Source organism: Malurus melanocephalus, unplaced genomic scaffold (genome assembly GCF_030028575.1).
Source record: "Malurus melanocephalus ecotype Western Australia unplaced genomic scaffold, MMel_1.1 scaffold_190, whole genome shotgun sequence".
In the NCBI taxonomy this organism is placed as follows: Eukaryota; Metazoa; Chordata; class Aves; order Passeriformes; family Maluridae; genus Malurus; species Malurus melanocephalus.
In genome coordinates, this window is record NW_026623422.1 from 986,874 (window position 1) to 1,002,372 (window position 15,499).

Here is a 15,499-nt window from a genome sequence, read left to right on the forward strand (position 1 = left end):
AAACCCTAGTAAACTTCTCTCCCCAACAAAAAAAAAAAAACCAAAAAAACAAAAAACCTAAAGCCAACCAAACCCATGCTCCTCTTACATGTTTTTTCCCCAAATTTCAGCAAGCTGCTGCTTTATCTGACCAGCAGCGATGCTCTGCAACTCTGGAACAACCAAGAACACTCAAATACTCCCATAGAAAGGACAGTGTGGTGTCACCATCACTGTCCAACCCCTCTGTGTGGCTCTTGGTGGCCCTGGAGCCAGGCAGTGTCTCATGGCCACCCAGCAGGGGCAACGCTCAGGCTCTGTCAGGCAAATCCAAACCAAACAGGCTTTCCAAGGGTGCCACAATGATATATCTTCATTCCCCACAGCGTGATGGGAGAGTTCAGCTGCCCGTTTGCTCAGGTAGCAYCATGCCAAGTCCCTGGAAAAGTCCCTTCCCAGTCCTGGAAGTCCTTGGAAAGAAATGGTAAGGGTTTGGCAGGGTACACGAATTGGCATCCCAGTGGGAGATGCCGTCCTTAGTGGGGGCACCTTGGATCATGAGTCYCCCAAATGCAGAGTTTAGGGCACACATCAGTGGGATTTTGTGCTCTAAAATCCCCAATTTGATGTCTTCCAGGTGGAGGTTGCCCATGATGTTGTCACTTCTCATGTACAAGAYGCTTTCACAACTTTGCAAAAGTTTATTTAAAGAATACGCTGGGGGGACATGGGCAGAAAGGGCAATCAGTGCCTTCAAATTAATGCAGCACTTACCAAAATCAACATTAAAAACAAATTCATTCATCAGAATGTCTGAGTGCTTCCATGCTGAAATACTTCCCATCTATAAATCCCACCATCAAACCCAGGGATGACTTTCAGACAGCCAGAATTGTCTTCTGGCACATGGAAACCTCAGCTTGACCCTGGAGTGGGTGCAAACCGTCCAGAACCGTGGTGCCTCCTCACAGACCATCTCCCAGGATTTTGGGAAGCCTGTCCCATGAGTAGGTTTGGGTGATGCCCACATATAGGATACATGAATTCCAGCTGCATTCCAGGGTGGATCTCCCTGTGCCACATCTGCCTCCATCCCTCTCTTTTAAAGAGCAATACAAGTTGCCAACATCCTCATGAAGGATAAGCTCAACAACTTAGCCATTCCCTATTTTTTAATTATTTAATTCTTTTTTTTTAAAACACCACATCAGATCCCGACGGGGTTTTGGGGGGTTTTGTTTTAATGGCGAGGCAAAAATTTGCTGATCCTCCCCGTGGCGAAGTTACTTTCAAGTCAGTGAAAGTTCTTGGCCCGCAATGAAAAGTCTTTGCCAATTAGCGCTCAACAACTTCAATTCATCCCTCCTGGTTCAAGATGAGTAGGAACCTAATAAGGCTGCGATAAAAGGGCAAAAGGCACCGAGTACCCAAAGGGGATTAATGGGCTCTTCCATTTATTTGTCTTCCTAACAGCTGAACTGTTACAAGTATTGACGGTCTTCAAACGCCGGGCGCCGGGGTCTCCAATGGCCAACTCCAGCTCCCGAGGGCTTCCCCCTGGGCGATGCCAAAACCAACAAAGCCCCGGGGATCAGGTAATGAAACTTCAGCTTTTCCCCCCCTCCTCCTTCTTCTTTGAGATTTATTTACTGGCAGCTGACAAGGGGCAAATTCAGCTGGAATTGTGTAGTCAAGGCCCTGTCAAGCCTTCAGAGGCACCCTTATGTCGAATCACCTTCCTGACTGGCATGTCGCTGAAAAGCCCTCGGCGCTGGTCCTTAACAGCTCCCGACAGCACAAAGGACACTCCAGACAGATGCCTACATGGCATCCTGCAGCATTTTAAAAGAGAATTAGTGGTTTTAATTATGGTCGTCGTATGAAAGGAAACCATGCAAGCTCGGCAGGAGACCTTTGATCAAACCCTTTTGCTAGCACAATGCCGCGGAACTGTGACTATTCCTAGCAAGGGGCCTTTTCTCGCTGAATGACTCACCAGTGATCTTTGAATGCAGACAAGTTCCTCACCCTCCCTCTTCATTAGCGAGCATTTCTATACAGCCCCTATATAGTGCGCCGAGTCTCGGAGCTATACAATGGGGGGGAAAAAAGAATCCCTACAGATTCTGGCCTCTACTTAGGAAGTGCTGAAGGACTCTGAGTGACTTTATTCATTAAAACAGGTTGCTATTAATTAACTGTCATAATAAAATAAAGAACTATTATTTGCATTTCTTAGTGCGCTCCCTTTAGTAATATGTATAAAAGATGCTTGTAACAAAAATGAATTCATAAGGGAGAAAAAAAAACCCCTCAGAAGTCTTTTTTTTCCCCTCTCCCCCCACCCCTTTTCTTTTTTTTTTTTTTTTTAAGGTCTAGGCAGCAGGAGCCTGACTAATTATTAGGACCCGTTTTGCAAGAGAACAAATAGAGGTAAAACACAAATATGAAAGTAATTAGGAAAATGCAAAATCCTGTTTACTTGGCAACCGATTCATGCAACTGAGACTAACGAAGAGCAAATCAGCTTTGCTTGTTTGATAAACTTCAGGGTGCCACCTAAGAGGAGCTGATAAAAATTAAACTCTGCCAGCATCCCTCCGCACCGCCTTTTAGCCAACAGGCTCAGCAACATCCACGCAGCAGCTCCGTCTGAGAGCACCAGCAAATCTCATTTGAACAGGTTCAGGGGGAGGAATTTTGGAAGTTCCATCGGTGCTGGATATTTCCCCTTCCGTGGCATTATCTTCTGCTGAACACCCAGCACAGATCTCTGCATCTCAGTGCACAGGATTTATAYGGACACGGAGCACGGTTCTGATTTACTCCCTAAAAAAGCATCACCTTCCCACTGCTCCTCACACCTGGGGAGGCTTTTGACAGCAGGAAAGTCCTTTTTGCTGTTTATTACATTATAGGATGATACCTTGCTCAGAGCAGCCCCTCTTTTCTCCTGAACAGACAGCTGGATCCAAAAAAGCTTCCAATTATTTCAACACTCTGCAGCTAAGGAGGGGCATCTWATCAAGATAAAGGAAACCCTCAGCTCAGTATATTTGCCTGAATGGATTTTCAATAATGCAGGTAACAAAAGCAGTCAAAAACGGGATTCCTAATGCTTTCCTGGAGGATTGGTTTGGAGGAGGGAAGAAGAAAGCCAACCCTGAGGAAGCTGCAGGGATGAGGAATGTGTGATATTCCCTGGCTCTGAGCAAACACTTCTGCAGGGATTGAGAGGAAGGAAGAGACTGACGTGAGGCACGGCCGACCTGAAATGTAGTAAATTACAGCACAAAGAGTTAAAATGACACCCCTGAACTGYTCCTCTTCCCTCTCACCCCTCTGCTTTGTGGCTTTGCAACCCAGGAGATGCASTTTTCCAGCTTTTCATTGCTCATTTCTCATCTGCTGTTGGTACAGGAATGGCTCGTAGGAATTAACGGGGAATTGCTATGGGAATCATACCACGAAAATAAGAGCAAGAGGGTGAAAATTTAAAGATGTTATTTAGCAGCTGAAGTTACAGATTCCTAGACAAGTTTAATTTTTGTACATTAAAAAAAAAAATTTATACTGGAAGCATTCAGAGAAAGTTGGGAAAATCAGCACCTGGAGAGAAGGAGAGAAGTGGTCCACTTTTAAAGGTCCACTTTTAAAGGGATTTATGAGGAACAGTGGCCACATGTCCCTACATATATCCCAAACTCCAGACCAGCAGAGCATCCACCTGTAACACCCCTCACTCCTGCCCCCATCCCAGTCTGCTCCAGAGATGCTGTTTGATAATGTGAACTTCATTGAAGTATTTCTTTCTTGTTTGATTTTACCAGTCCAAAAGAAATCCTGGCCAGGCAACAATTTGTCTCCTGTAAAATACTGGGCTGAAATATCACAAAATCACACAATAAAGCAAGAAGCTTTAGATGAACAGAGTTTTACAGGAACACCAGAGTTTTGGGTGTTTTAAGCACCTGAAGTACTGTTAACTGACAACATATTAAAAAAAACATGATTATTTCATGGGAGTTTTTTGAAAAACAAGCTGCTGAGTTCTTGTCAACCAAGTCACTTGGCTTTGGGGGCAGACTGAAAAGCAGGGTGGATTCACAGCCCATTCTTTTGGTTAAAGCCCTTGACATCTCCAAAACTGCAGTTCTGGCTTCCTCAGGAGCCAGGAGGATGTGGCAGAGTGGATGAGCTTTCTGGGCTCGCACAGAAAGAGGCCACAGCACGGATGGCAAGAGCCATGGGGAGAGGAGAATTCCCAGAGGAGCAGCATCCCAGAGGAGCAGGATCCAAAGGAGCAGCATCCCAAAAGAGCAGCATCCCAAAGGAGCAGCATCCCAAAGGAGCAGCATCCCAGGAGAATTGCTCTCATGTCCCCACAGTCCCAGAGCAAGAGATGCCACACCACTGCCAGCAGAGGCCCTCTGAAAGGGAAAACACACAAGTTCCTCACTCACTGTTGGAGCACTGAGCAATAAAGACCATCCCATCATAAAATACCAGGRGAATGAAAGCAGCCATCCCTGCAAAGCAAGGGAAGCAGAAAAAAGTGGTCCTTCCTGTACCTAAAGGGGTTATGGAGAGCTGGAGAGGGACTGTTTACACGGGCATGGAGTGACACAACAAAGGGGAAAGGCTTTAAAGTGACACAGGGCAGGGTTAGATGKGATATTGGGMAGGAATTCCTCCCTGTGAGGAGGAGGCCCTGGCACAGAAGCTGTGGCTGCCCCTGGATCCCTGGAAGTGTCCAAGGCCAGGCTGGATGGGGCTGGGAACAGCCTGGGACAGTGGAAAGTGTTTCTGCCCATGGCAGGGGGTTGGAATGGAATAAGCTTTAGGGTCCATTCCAACCCAAAACATTCTGGGATTCTGTGATTCTGACTCTGAAGTGCCTTTGGGCACATCCAAAACAGTGAATGACCAGGCTCTCCTGGGAGGGCACCATCCCACAGCTCGTCCTGCTGGAACCCCACCCCAAAAACACACAAGACACAGCACAGCTAATAAAAAATGGCTTTAGGAAACCTCTTGGCTCAGCAACAGAGGAAACAATTAAATGCTAAATACATTTTTACATCTAGCATGATTCTGTGTTAATAAAAAAGAAAGTATATTCACAGTACAAGYTCATAGTTTCCTTTTAAAAGAAAACTTTCCTTTTTGAAACCCAGWATTTTATTCAGTGATGAGCTTCTCCCCTACCCCCAAAAACGTTCATTTGGCAACAGAAAACAAACATCATTATATTCCTGCAGAGGGGATCACACTTGATTTCTGCCACATTTTAAAACCATCCCCACATTGCCAAGGATTGACTCAGATTTTAAGTCTTGCCTTCACCATTTCAGCACCCCAGGCACTACCCAGCTCCCCTCCTCAGCTCTGCCTTCCTCCTCCTCAGCCCCTGCAGCTTCTCCCTGAGGTGCTGCACAGCCTGCAGGATGTCCTGCCGCTGGGGATCGTCCTGTGCTCTCTCRGTGTAGAGCAGGAAATGCTTCACGGTTTCGGAGAGCAGCGTTTCGGGATCCGGGTCCCCCCGGTGGAGGCGCAGCATCCTCTCGCAGGCGATGGCGTAGTTTTTGTGCCAGTTCACCGGGTGATTGCGATGGGAGTTGACAATTTCTTTGTATGACTGTTAAGGGAACACAAAAAAAAGAGAGAAAAAAAATAAAAGAAGGAGGGGCAGCAAATTAATGGAGCGAAGGGGGAAGTAACAGCTTTTAACAGTGGTTCGAAACTGCCTGGAAAGAAGCAGATGCTATTTAGATGTCCAAGTCCAGAGCTGGAGCATTTCTGTAATTCACTCTGTGTTTGCCATTCAGCAGCGTGAATCAGAAACCTGAGGGGGGCTGAAACGCTTCCCTTCTGACAGCAGCTGTTTGTTTAGAAACATTAGAGATGATGGTGATAACCCCACRGCACATTATGTGCCTCCCCTGGAGAGGTGTTACACCAAGCTGGGGGAAAAAAGAGATTTAACTGCCGCGCCTGCGAGAYGTTTACTCAATATTTCAGCACATCAGCAACGTCTTCCACAGGACTTAAGCAGCCTGTTGACTCGAGTGGGAATATTCATAAGCTCAACAGCAGGACTGTGACTGGGAACTTTGCAGAACAGCAAAAATCGCAGCGAAATGGGCAAGAATTAAGGAAACTATTTGTCGATTCTCTGCTGGAGTATGAAATACTGCTCCTCTCTGCTGACACACACCGATCACTCCGTGCATCTGTTGGCATCTCGGGCAGTCCAGTACTTCCAGAGATACCTACACCAGCTTAGGGGTGTTATTCTTTGGTGTGAAATGCAGCAGAATTAATTTGCAGCGAGAAGACTGCCGGATTTTACACTTGCTGGCTCAGACTCATGGCTGTGTAATGACAGAGGGGACGAGTGCATGGAGGGGACTTCAGGACAGGCAATCTCTTGGCATGGGTTTGGAGCCCAGCACAGACAACATAATTATAGCAAAAGCAGGGTGTTGACTGGTTTGCTTTTGGCATCCTCGGTGACCGAGGGGGCAAGCAGGAATGGATAAAATCCCTGAACAAATCTCCCCGAATCGGCTGTGCTCCCAGCTTGGATAAGTAAGGGAAATGCAGATTACAGGGCCTGTGTGGAAACACAGTGTTTCCATGGACTCCAGAAATTTAAAAGAAAAGGGAAAAGAAATAAAATATGAGGGAGGCTGCAGGGATCATTCCCAACCCAAATCTAGGACTTACAGAGTAAGCAAACGTGTAAAGTTGTGATTTTGTTTCTGCAGTCACACTGGCTTTTTCTGCAAGGTCAAATATGAAGAAAGCTGTTTTCATCCTAGGGAAACAAGAAAAACTCCCCTGTAGTAACTGCTTAATGCAACGCAGGGTTACACCCATCTTCAAGGTGGGCACGTGTGGGACAGCACAAAGGATCTACATTTAAGCCATCAGTGACACAAATTTCTGTCCATCATGTATTTCCTCACCCTCCACCCCAACAACCTTTGTGAAACTTTGAGCAGAACCTTTTGGTGAACAGAACAGCCACTTTCCTGAAGGCTTTGCTGGAGGCCCTGCACGCTTCACCTCATCCTGCCAGCCCTTTCCTTCCAAAGCCTGGCATGTGCAGATCCAATGAGCCCATGGCCCATCGAGCTGCCTGCTTTGCTGTGTGTTTTCCACACCAGTGAGCTGGCAGTGCCCACTGGCTGTTGGAAGAGAGCAAAGGAAAATTACCTGGCTTGCCACATCTCCTCGTTGGCGACAGCTTCCCAGGAAGAGGGACTGAAACTAAACRGGAATGGAAATAAAAATTCAGCCATCAGATCCACGTCGCTGGGTTCCACAGCCCTTCCAGACACAGACCTCCCAGGCAGGAGGAAACCCATCATGGAGCCTGTGGCTCTGACAGCAGGGAATTCAGCTGATCCTCTGCCATTCAAAAAACTTTTATTCCTCTCTCTCCATAGGAGGAGCCTCTGGCATGTCAGGTGTTTCACAGCATGCCGGATCTTGAAGCCACAGATGGTTTTTACCTATGACATTTAAACCTCTGGATGTCTCAATGATTTTAGTTCCTGATCAAGCTTTAAGGTCAGAATTGGACCTGATAMTTGACTAGAAACATCCTCACTGTTTTTCACACTATTAAAAACAACAGATCATGGAATGGTTTGGGTTGGAAGTGACTGTAAAGCCAATCTTATTTCACCCCCCTGCCATGGGCAGGGACACCTTCCACTATCCCAGATTGCTCCAAGCCCCATCCAACCTGGCCTGGAACACTGCCAAGGATGGGGCAGCCACAGCTCCTCTGGGCTGTGCCAGCATCTCACCAACCTCACAGGGAAGTATTTCTTCCTGCTATCTATCCAGAACACAAAACATGATGATTATGGCTGATGTTTAATTCCCYAACTCTGCAGCAGGTGTGGCAATGCTGCTGGCAGAAGATGATGAGCAGGAAGGAGCAGAGGCTCCCCTGCCTCGTACCTGCCATAATCCTCAGTCCAGTTATAGAGGTTCCTTGTGAGACGAATCCACTCTCCTGGGTCAAACACAGCATCAGAAGGAACCAACTTCTCACACGTACCCCAGGGCCAGAGGGAGTGGCTCCTCCTCCAGGTTGAGTCCCCTTCATGAAGACCTATGCAGACAAACACTTCCTTACTGCCAAAAAAACCAACAGAGAGAGCAATGGTGAGGCTACAGCAGAGACCCCATGTCCCTRAGCAAACCCCACACTGCAGCAAACACACCCATCCAGCGCATCTCCCATCAGCACAGGCACCTTTCAGAGCAGTCTAAAAAACACAAATTCCCCATCTGGCATTGCCCATCCATCCTGCCCCATCTCCTGCACCTCCCAAACATTCAGAAGCTGTAGGAGAAGCCCATTTCTTGCCAATGGCACCTGGCTCTGCTCCTGTRCCTCCCCAGCCTCGCAGGGCTCGCCCCAGCCGGTCTAAATGCAGATGCTATTCTTATTCATGTGAGTATCTAATCCTTTCTCCACTCTTACTAAGCTATTTTTATATGATGATTATTCCTGGAATACATTCATTCTATGCTAATCAGTTGGCCACAATGTTCACAAAGGAGAAGCAGCAGCAATTTGCTCTCCAACCATCATCGTTGTGAGCACACAGGAATGCTCCTTTCCTCCGTGATGAATTGCATCAACAACAACAAAAAATCATCAGTAAACACTCTGCAGATCACCTTTTTTCCCCTCCTTCCTAAAAACCAAACCAACCTCAAAACAACAGGCAACATTATATCCGGATGGAGTTACTTCTGCAGAGATATTTCGCTTTAATTGCAAAAATAATCTCGCCACCGGGGAGGAAGTCAGTGGAGAAAATTGGTCTTTTGGATGCAGTACCAAGCTGTTCCATAAACAATTTCAAGAGAAAAAAAAAAAAAAAGGTCGAAGATTTTAGGAAAGCTGTTACATATGAAAGAAATGCTTACTGTTTATTTACTTTGAGGAAACGATGGAGATTAAAGGCAAGTGTCCCGTCGGGTAATATTCCTTCCACAGGGTTCCACCGGTTCCCAGGAAAATAAACGCCAGGTAAATGCTTTGCCAGCTTGGGTAAATACCACTCATAAGTCATCATCTGTAATGAAAGATATTGTCATGATTAAAACAGGAATCAGAAGATTTACATCCTGAAGAAACAGTTTCTGCAAGAGTAATGACCAGTTGGTCAGGGAAGTCACCCCCCACGCCAGCAGTGACCTGAGAATTGGTCACCATGGTCAGGTCACAGCACCAGAAATGGTCACCATGGTCAAACCAAGCACCAGAATTGGTCACTGTGGTCAGATCAAGCACCAGAATTGGTCATCATGGTCAGGTCACAGCACCAGAATTGGTCACTGTGGTCAGATAAAGCACCAGAATTGGTCACCATGGTCAGACCATAGACTGGGTCACCATGGCCAGATCAAGCACCAAACTGGGTTACTATGGTCAAATAAAGCACCAGAACTGGTCACTGTGGTCAGATCAAGCACCAGAATTGGTCACCATGGTCAGGTCACATCACCAGAATTGGTCATCATGGTCAGGTCACAGCACCAGAAATGGTCACTGTGGTCAGATAAAGCACCAGAATTGGTCACCATGGTCAGACCATGGCACCAGACTGGGTCACTGTGGTCAGATCACAACTGGGTCACCACAGTCAGACCAAGCACTAGAATTTGTCACCATGGTCTGGTCTGAACTGGTCACCATGGTCAGACCAAGCACCAGAAATTGGTCTTTTTAAAAAACTCTTTTTAAAAAGAAAATAAATTCTATTTATTTCCACATCATGAGTTTTATTGAGCAGAGAGACGCTCTCAAGGAGATCAAGGAACAACTAAACTTTGGCTGCTTATGTTTAAATCTGCCTTTCTAGCACTTTCTGAACATACCTCCTGGTCCACCAAGGTGATGTCTGGCCTCACCCCCTCACAATAATGAAGGTAMCGAAGAGAATTCCCAGGCAGGTCTCCTCTCAGCAGAATCACTGCCCCCCTGGGCATGGAGGACAGCACATTCCTTGCAAACTTATCCACAACGTAGTTGCTGCTCTGATCACAAGTGCTGAGGAGAACAGAGGAAAAAGAGAATCTTAAAACCAGGCATTTGCATGGCTTTGCATAACTTCAGAACCAATTCATGCAATGGGCATCCACAGTGGAAATCCACCGTGGTCAGGCTGAAAACATCACAGAATCTCASAATGGTTTGGGTTGGAAGGGACCTTAAAGAACATCTCATTYCATYCCMTGGRCAGGGACACCTTCCACTATCYCAGGYTGTTYCYGTCCAACCTGCCAGGGATGGAGTGGCAACAAYTGAATCATCACAACTTARTATTTTCATTTCCAGAGAAAGTGARATACAGAAAYAARGCATTTAAAGCACAGTCCCTCACAAAGCAGCACCAAGACACCATAGTTTTGCCAAAATACACACTCACTGCACACCTAAACCTTAATTCTGATTTTATATTGGGCTAAATATTTATTAGTTGGTGCTGAAGTGCCAGTACAATGATGGTTCTGTGGAGCATCTGAAATCTTCCTCATCCTTTCATGCTTTAATTAACCATTAAAAAGCCAAGTTTTYCTAGAATCAGGCAGAAGTAGCTCTACATGATCTGTGATAGGATCCTTKTCATTAGTTTTGTGTGCACACACTCAAAGAGATGAACTCCAGGAYAGGAGCTATGACTGGCTCACCTACAGACAAGCCTTTGGAAAAGGAGTCAAAAAAGGAATCCTGAGGATGAARTCTACACTTCCTTGGTCAATCTCTGCCTGAGCATCCCCACCAGCACACTGATTCCTATCCAAGTGACTGCATGTGGTTATGGGACAGGGAAGCCCCACACTACAGATTTAACTCTTCCAAAAAACGGGAAAAATAAATATAAAAATCACAGGTCACAAGGAAACCTGAAGGAATGCAAGGGAAGTTTGGGTCAAATTAATTCTGCAAACCTCCTCAGAAGATAAAAGCACAGATTTACAATTTTTTTAGCAGAAGTTTATGTAATTATAGAATTTTCTTCCTTTGACCAACATGACACCCCCAGGCAGAGACTGGAGTTGGTGACTCCAAGGGAGACCAAACCAGCGATGTCTGTGCAGCTTAGGAAGGGAGTGGAAAGTGCTTTTCCCATTCCCAGACAGGGACAGAAACCCCAGGAGCACCCCAGGAGCACCTCAGGAGCACCCCAGCTCACCCTGAACAAATTCCTCACCTGTAATTTGCCCAAAGCTGGGAAGCAACGAGGCCAAGAGCAGGAAGCCACTCAAGCCCCAGCAGCAGCCGGGTGCCCTCGGGCACAGYGCTCCTGCCAAGGTTGGCCAGTGTGGCCAGTCCCAGCCCTGCCAGCACRGCCACCACAGCACTGCTCTGCAGCCAGAACCGCTCCACCTACGACACAGAATCCCACAATTGGGGTTGGGTYGGAAGGAACCACAGAGATCATCCCATTCCACCCCCTTTCCACGCCTTTCACTCCACCAAACTGCTCCAAGCCCCACCCAACCTGGTCTTGAAGCTGTATTTTGGCACCTTCTGCAGCTTCAAGACAACTGCCTGCTCCTGGACAGGTGGTTTGAAAATTTCTGTCAAAACTTAACATTTCTAGGCATCTTTTTTTGGAGAGCAATTTCTGGAGTACAACTTACCACACCTAGAAACAGAGGCTTGGTAATGTCCAAATTCGCTCTCCAAGCAAAGAAAAGGGAGTAAAGGCAGAGCATTCCAGAGAAGAGCCAGATCACAGATGATTTCTGCTGCTTTTTCCTATAAAAAAAAAAATGTATCACTCCTGAGGCATGATTGGAAATGCAGCAAAAATTCTATGTGCTTGAAAACCACTCTTTGCATACCTAAACTCATTTAACACAAGAAGCTGATGAGCTTTTCTTCACCTTGCCCATTTATAAAACTTCTGTTTTCAAAGYACAAAAACCATCAGGATTTCAGGATTTTTAAGCTTGCCAAACAGCAAGCCACAGGGTTAACCAGGAGTAAGGGATATTTTACTTTTAACAATAGATGATCACAGCAAATTGCTGCAATTCTTGGAGCTGTAAGCAGAAGGCAAAGCAAGCTGCCTATGCAGGCAGTCACAAAAAAGTGCAAAAAATGCATTTTGAAGCAAATATTGTCCAACTTACAGCAGTGCTGGGCTCACAMAAGCCACAAGTGCCAGGGCAAGGACGGGAAGGGAGAGCTCTGACTTCATCTGTGCCAGCTGGAAACTGWGGAGAAATTGAGGCGTGGATGTGTCACCCCCAAACCATCTCCTGCACTCAATTAAAGTGTCAGGAGAAAACAGGGAATAAACACAACAGAACACATTCCCATGGGATGATCCCATTCTGGGATTAATGGGGACAAAGGTGGGTTTTGTGGCAGGATTTTGAAGGAAAAATCACTGAGGAGGAGGATCCAGTGTTTTTTTTTCAGTGGGGAAGAGAGAGGGCATGAATGCTGTCCCTGTGCTGGACACACATGGCCCCAGCTCTGGACCAGGATGGGGACTGGCAGGACAGGAGCCACTTTGGCCCCAAGCACAGCAGMAACAACAGGTTTCCCTCCACTGAAAGGCACAGACAGGGTGTCACTCACTGCAGCATCTCTCTCATGCTGGATCCTGTCTCGGACTTGGCCTAAAATAAAAACAAAGGAAACCCATGAGAAACACACAWTGAGTATCACCWGGACAAGGAAAGTCTTCCCATTTTATTTTTGAAAAAAAGACAACAAATTCTGCTCAAACCTTCATTGCAAGATGTTGTCCCACMTTCCTGTTTTATGGGATGCCATTGKGYRGGATTTRTCCCCTGACAACTCATTATCCTGTGATTAGAGGAGGTGATCTGGTTGAACCAYGATCTCTGCTCTATCATGGAATCAYTTGGGCTGGAATATCCCTCTGAGATCACCAGGGCCAAACATTCCCCAGCACTGCCAAGGCCACCACTGACCCCTGTCCCCAAGAGCCACATCCACATAGCTTTTAAACCCCTCCAGGGATGGGCACTCCATCACTGCCCCAGTCAGACTATTCCCATGCCTGACCATTCTTTCTGTGATTTTTTTTTCCTAACACCTGATCCAAACCTTTCCTGGCACAACTTGAGGCTGTGTCCTGTATCTTCATGGTGCAGTTATTTTCTGRGATGTCTCCCCATGCCTAAGACAAGCTCAATTCTTCCTTGCTTAACCTGTCTCCTCTGCCCTGACAGAGGCAGAGCTGTACAAGATCTTTATGAAATTATGAGAATTTTTACTGCAGGGACCTGCAATCCATGGCACAAGTCTGGGAAAAAAGATGTTGTGTGGAGGCGAGGAATAACCTTGTTGGAAAAGAGGTAACTACCAGATAAAAGATAAGGTAAACGGACGTCTGGAAGGAATATTTAATCTTAATAAAAATGGAATAACTCATTGCATTCAGGATTTGATTAGAAAGAAGTGTCAGAGGATGCAGAGACAGCTCCTGAAGCAGCAGCTGGCAGCTGATGGCCCTGGACACATCCCTCACAGAGATGACATTTCTGATCYATGGCTTGTAGGTAGAACCCTCTCCCAAATATTTTCTGGGCTTTTTTCTGACCCTGCCTGCCCTACAAACAGAGCAATGGGATGTAAAAGCTGTCTGTCCATCCAGCAGTGCTCTGGCATTATCCCAGCTGGCACCRGGACCAAACGCTTGGATTTTGCTGTATTTATTGCTCCTGCTTCAGACAAGTTCATCCCAAATGTGATTTGTGGTGTAGGATTACACGCAGGCCATCCCTAAGCCTCCTGAACATCAACTTGAATTCATCACATTTGATGGAGAGAGGAGTTAAGGGATTTGCATGCCTTGGTGCTGCTGTGCCCAGTGGAGGCTGATTCTCGGGAGACAAAYGGGAATAGGACAACAGGGGAAAGCTCACAAGGCCTTCAGAGGGTGGACCTGACCTCTGCAGGGGTTTTTTGGACAGATTTGGTGGCAGCAGCAGGAATTGTCATGCCTTTTGACACACATCCTACAGGCACACAGCTCTCTGAGAAGGCGGATGGGCACGGTGACAGTGCTGCTGTGTCACACTGGCTGCATGTGGGGGGACTTTCTGAGGATGTGACAGAACATGTACACCACAGCTTTTAATATTTTTCCTTCCAGTGGTGTGATTTCCCAGCCCCCTGCACTGAAATCTTTCAAGCAGGACAGACTCTGGTGATTTCCTTGGGTGGCCAGAGCCCAACATTCAAGGCAAGGCTGGAGGGGGCAGATCCAAACCCTACACTCTGAAAGCAGCCACGGATTCTTGCCTCCCTTGGCAAGAGCATCAACCTCAGAACTCAGATCAGAGGCTCCTGAGAACCTTCAAACCACCCATTCACTTAAATTCAATATTGGTAAGTAAAGAGGAAGAGCTTTTAAGTGAAAACTGCTWGTGAACTCTTTAAAWGTCTGAGTTAAAAAGAGAGCAAGAGCACAGACCTCAGTAACTCAGATCAGAGGTCCCTGAGAACCTTCAAACCACTTTTTCACTTAAAATTCAATGTTGATAGGTTAAGAGGAAGARCTTTTAAATGAAAACTGCTTGTAACTTCTTTAAATATGAGTTWAAAATAGAAAAATAAGACMATATTTGTCTTAAGAATGCAACAAAATTGATATCACCGATTCCCTCTTGCAGTTTGTTATTTGGGTTCCTACACATATAAGACACCCATACAGCTCCCAAGAAATAATATGGCTCACCCCATAAAGAAAAGAGAATTAACTCTTTGCTTTCCCAGCCATGTGACCCATTCCATGAAAAAACATGATAGGTCGGGAGGTCAAAATCAGAAATAAACGCTTAAAAAACGAAACACTTTCAATTTCCTTCCCCGTGAGCCCTTAATCATCATGAACAGAACATTTCTGCTGTTGTGGAAGTCAAAAGGAAGAGACTCAGGAAAATGACCCCTGTTTACCAGATTGAATGTCCCATATTCTTCCCTCAGAAAGTGGGTCAAAAATCCTTGAAAAGTCGTCTGGTCTCCCCATGTCCAACGGGCTCGATTGAGGTAGGACGAARCCGGCAGATAGAGATAAGGCAGCAAACCAGCCAAGAAGCATAAACCCAACTTCAGCAAATGGCCCGGGGACAATTCCTGCACCAAAATATGTCATATTGCATAACAATGTTTATTTTAGTTTAATCACGCTGGAACTTCAAGAACAGATAAAGAAAAAACATCAAATATATTTACACAGAGCTGATCTCTCAATTTATAGTAAGTCCCYACAAAATGCTATGTTAAACCTTATGATTTTGTGGATTACTAGGAAACTGCATCAAACTGATCTCCTTTGCATGGCAGGGTGAAATTTAAGTGAAGCAAATAATATTAGCTAGGACTCATGAGTATCATACTCATTGCATCTTTCACATTTAAATCATGGCATGACATGCATAGATGGCTGAAGCACTGCAAGGCTGAGATAACCCACTTTGCAGCGATTAAGAGTTG

General features: G+C 46.0%; 1 protein-coding gene across 3 annotated transcripts in view; it reads right to left on the reverse strand.

Annotated features, from left to right (window-relative positions):
• Nucleotides 1-4,829: 4,829 nt before the first annotated feature.
• TMEM260 (transmembrane protein 260) overlaps nucleotides 4,830-15,499 on the reverse strand; it is a 32,003-nt gene continuing 21,333 nt past the window's right edge. For all 3 annotated transcript variants that reach the window (XM_057373225.1, XM_057373227.1, XM_057373226.1), the window contains 11 exons: nucleotides 14,960-15,139; nucleotides 12,611-12,651; nucleotides 12,157-12,240; nucleotides 11,662-11,779; nucleotides 11,229-11,404; nucleotides 9,892-10,063; nucleotides 8,938-9,086; nucleotides 7,957-8,133; nucleotides 7,201-7,254; nucleotides 6,709-6,799; nucleotides 4,830-5,617 (listed from right to left, as the gene is read on the reverse strand). In XM_057373225.1, the coding sequence (XP_057229208.1) occupies nucleotides 5,345-5,617; nucleotides 6,709-6,799; nucleotides 7,201-7,254; nucleotides 7,957-8,133; nucleotides 8,938-9,086; nucleotides 9,892-10,063; nucleotides 11,229-11,404; nucleotides 11,662-11,779; nucleotides 12,157-12,240; nucleotides 12,611-12,651; nucleotides 14,960-15,139 (1,515 nt within the window). In that variant the 3' untranslated portion in view covers nucleotides 4,830-5,344. The remainder of the gene's footprint in view (nucleotides 5,618-6,708; nucleotides 6,800-7,200; nucleotides 7,255-7,956; nucleotides 8,134-8,937; nucleotides 9,087-9,891; nucleotides 10,064-11,228; nucleotides 11,405-11,661; nucleotides 11,780-12,156; nucleotides 12,241-12,610; nucleotides 12,652-14,959; nucleotides 15,140-15,499) is intronic.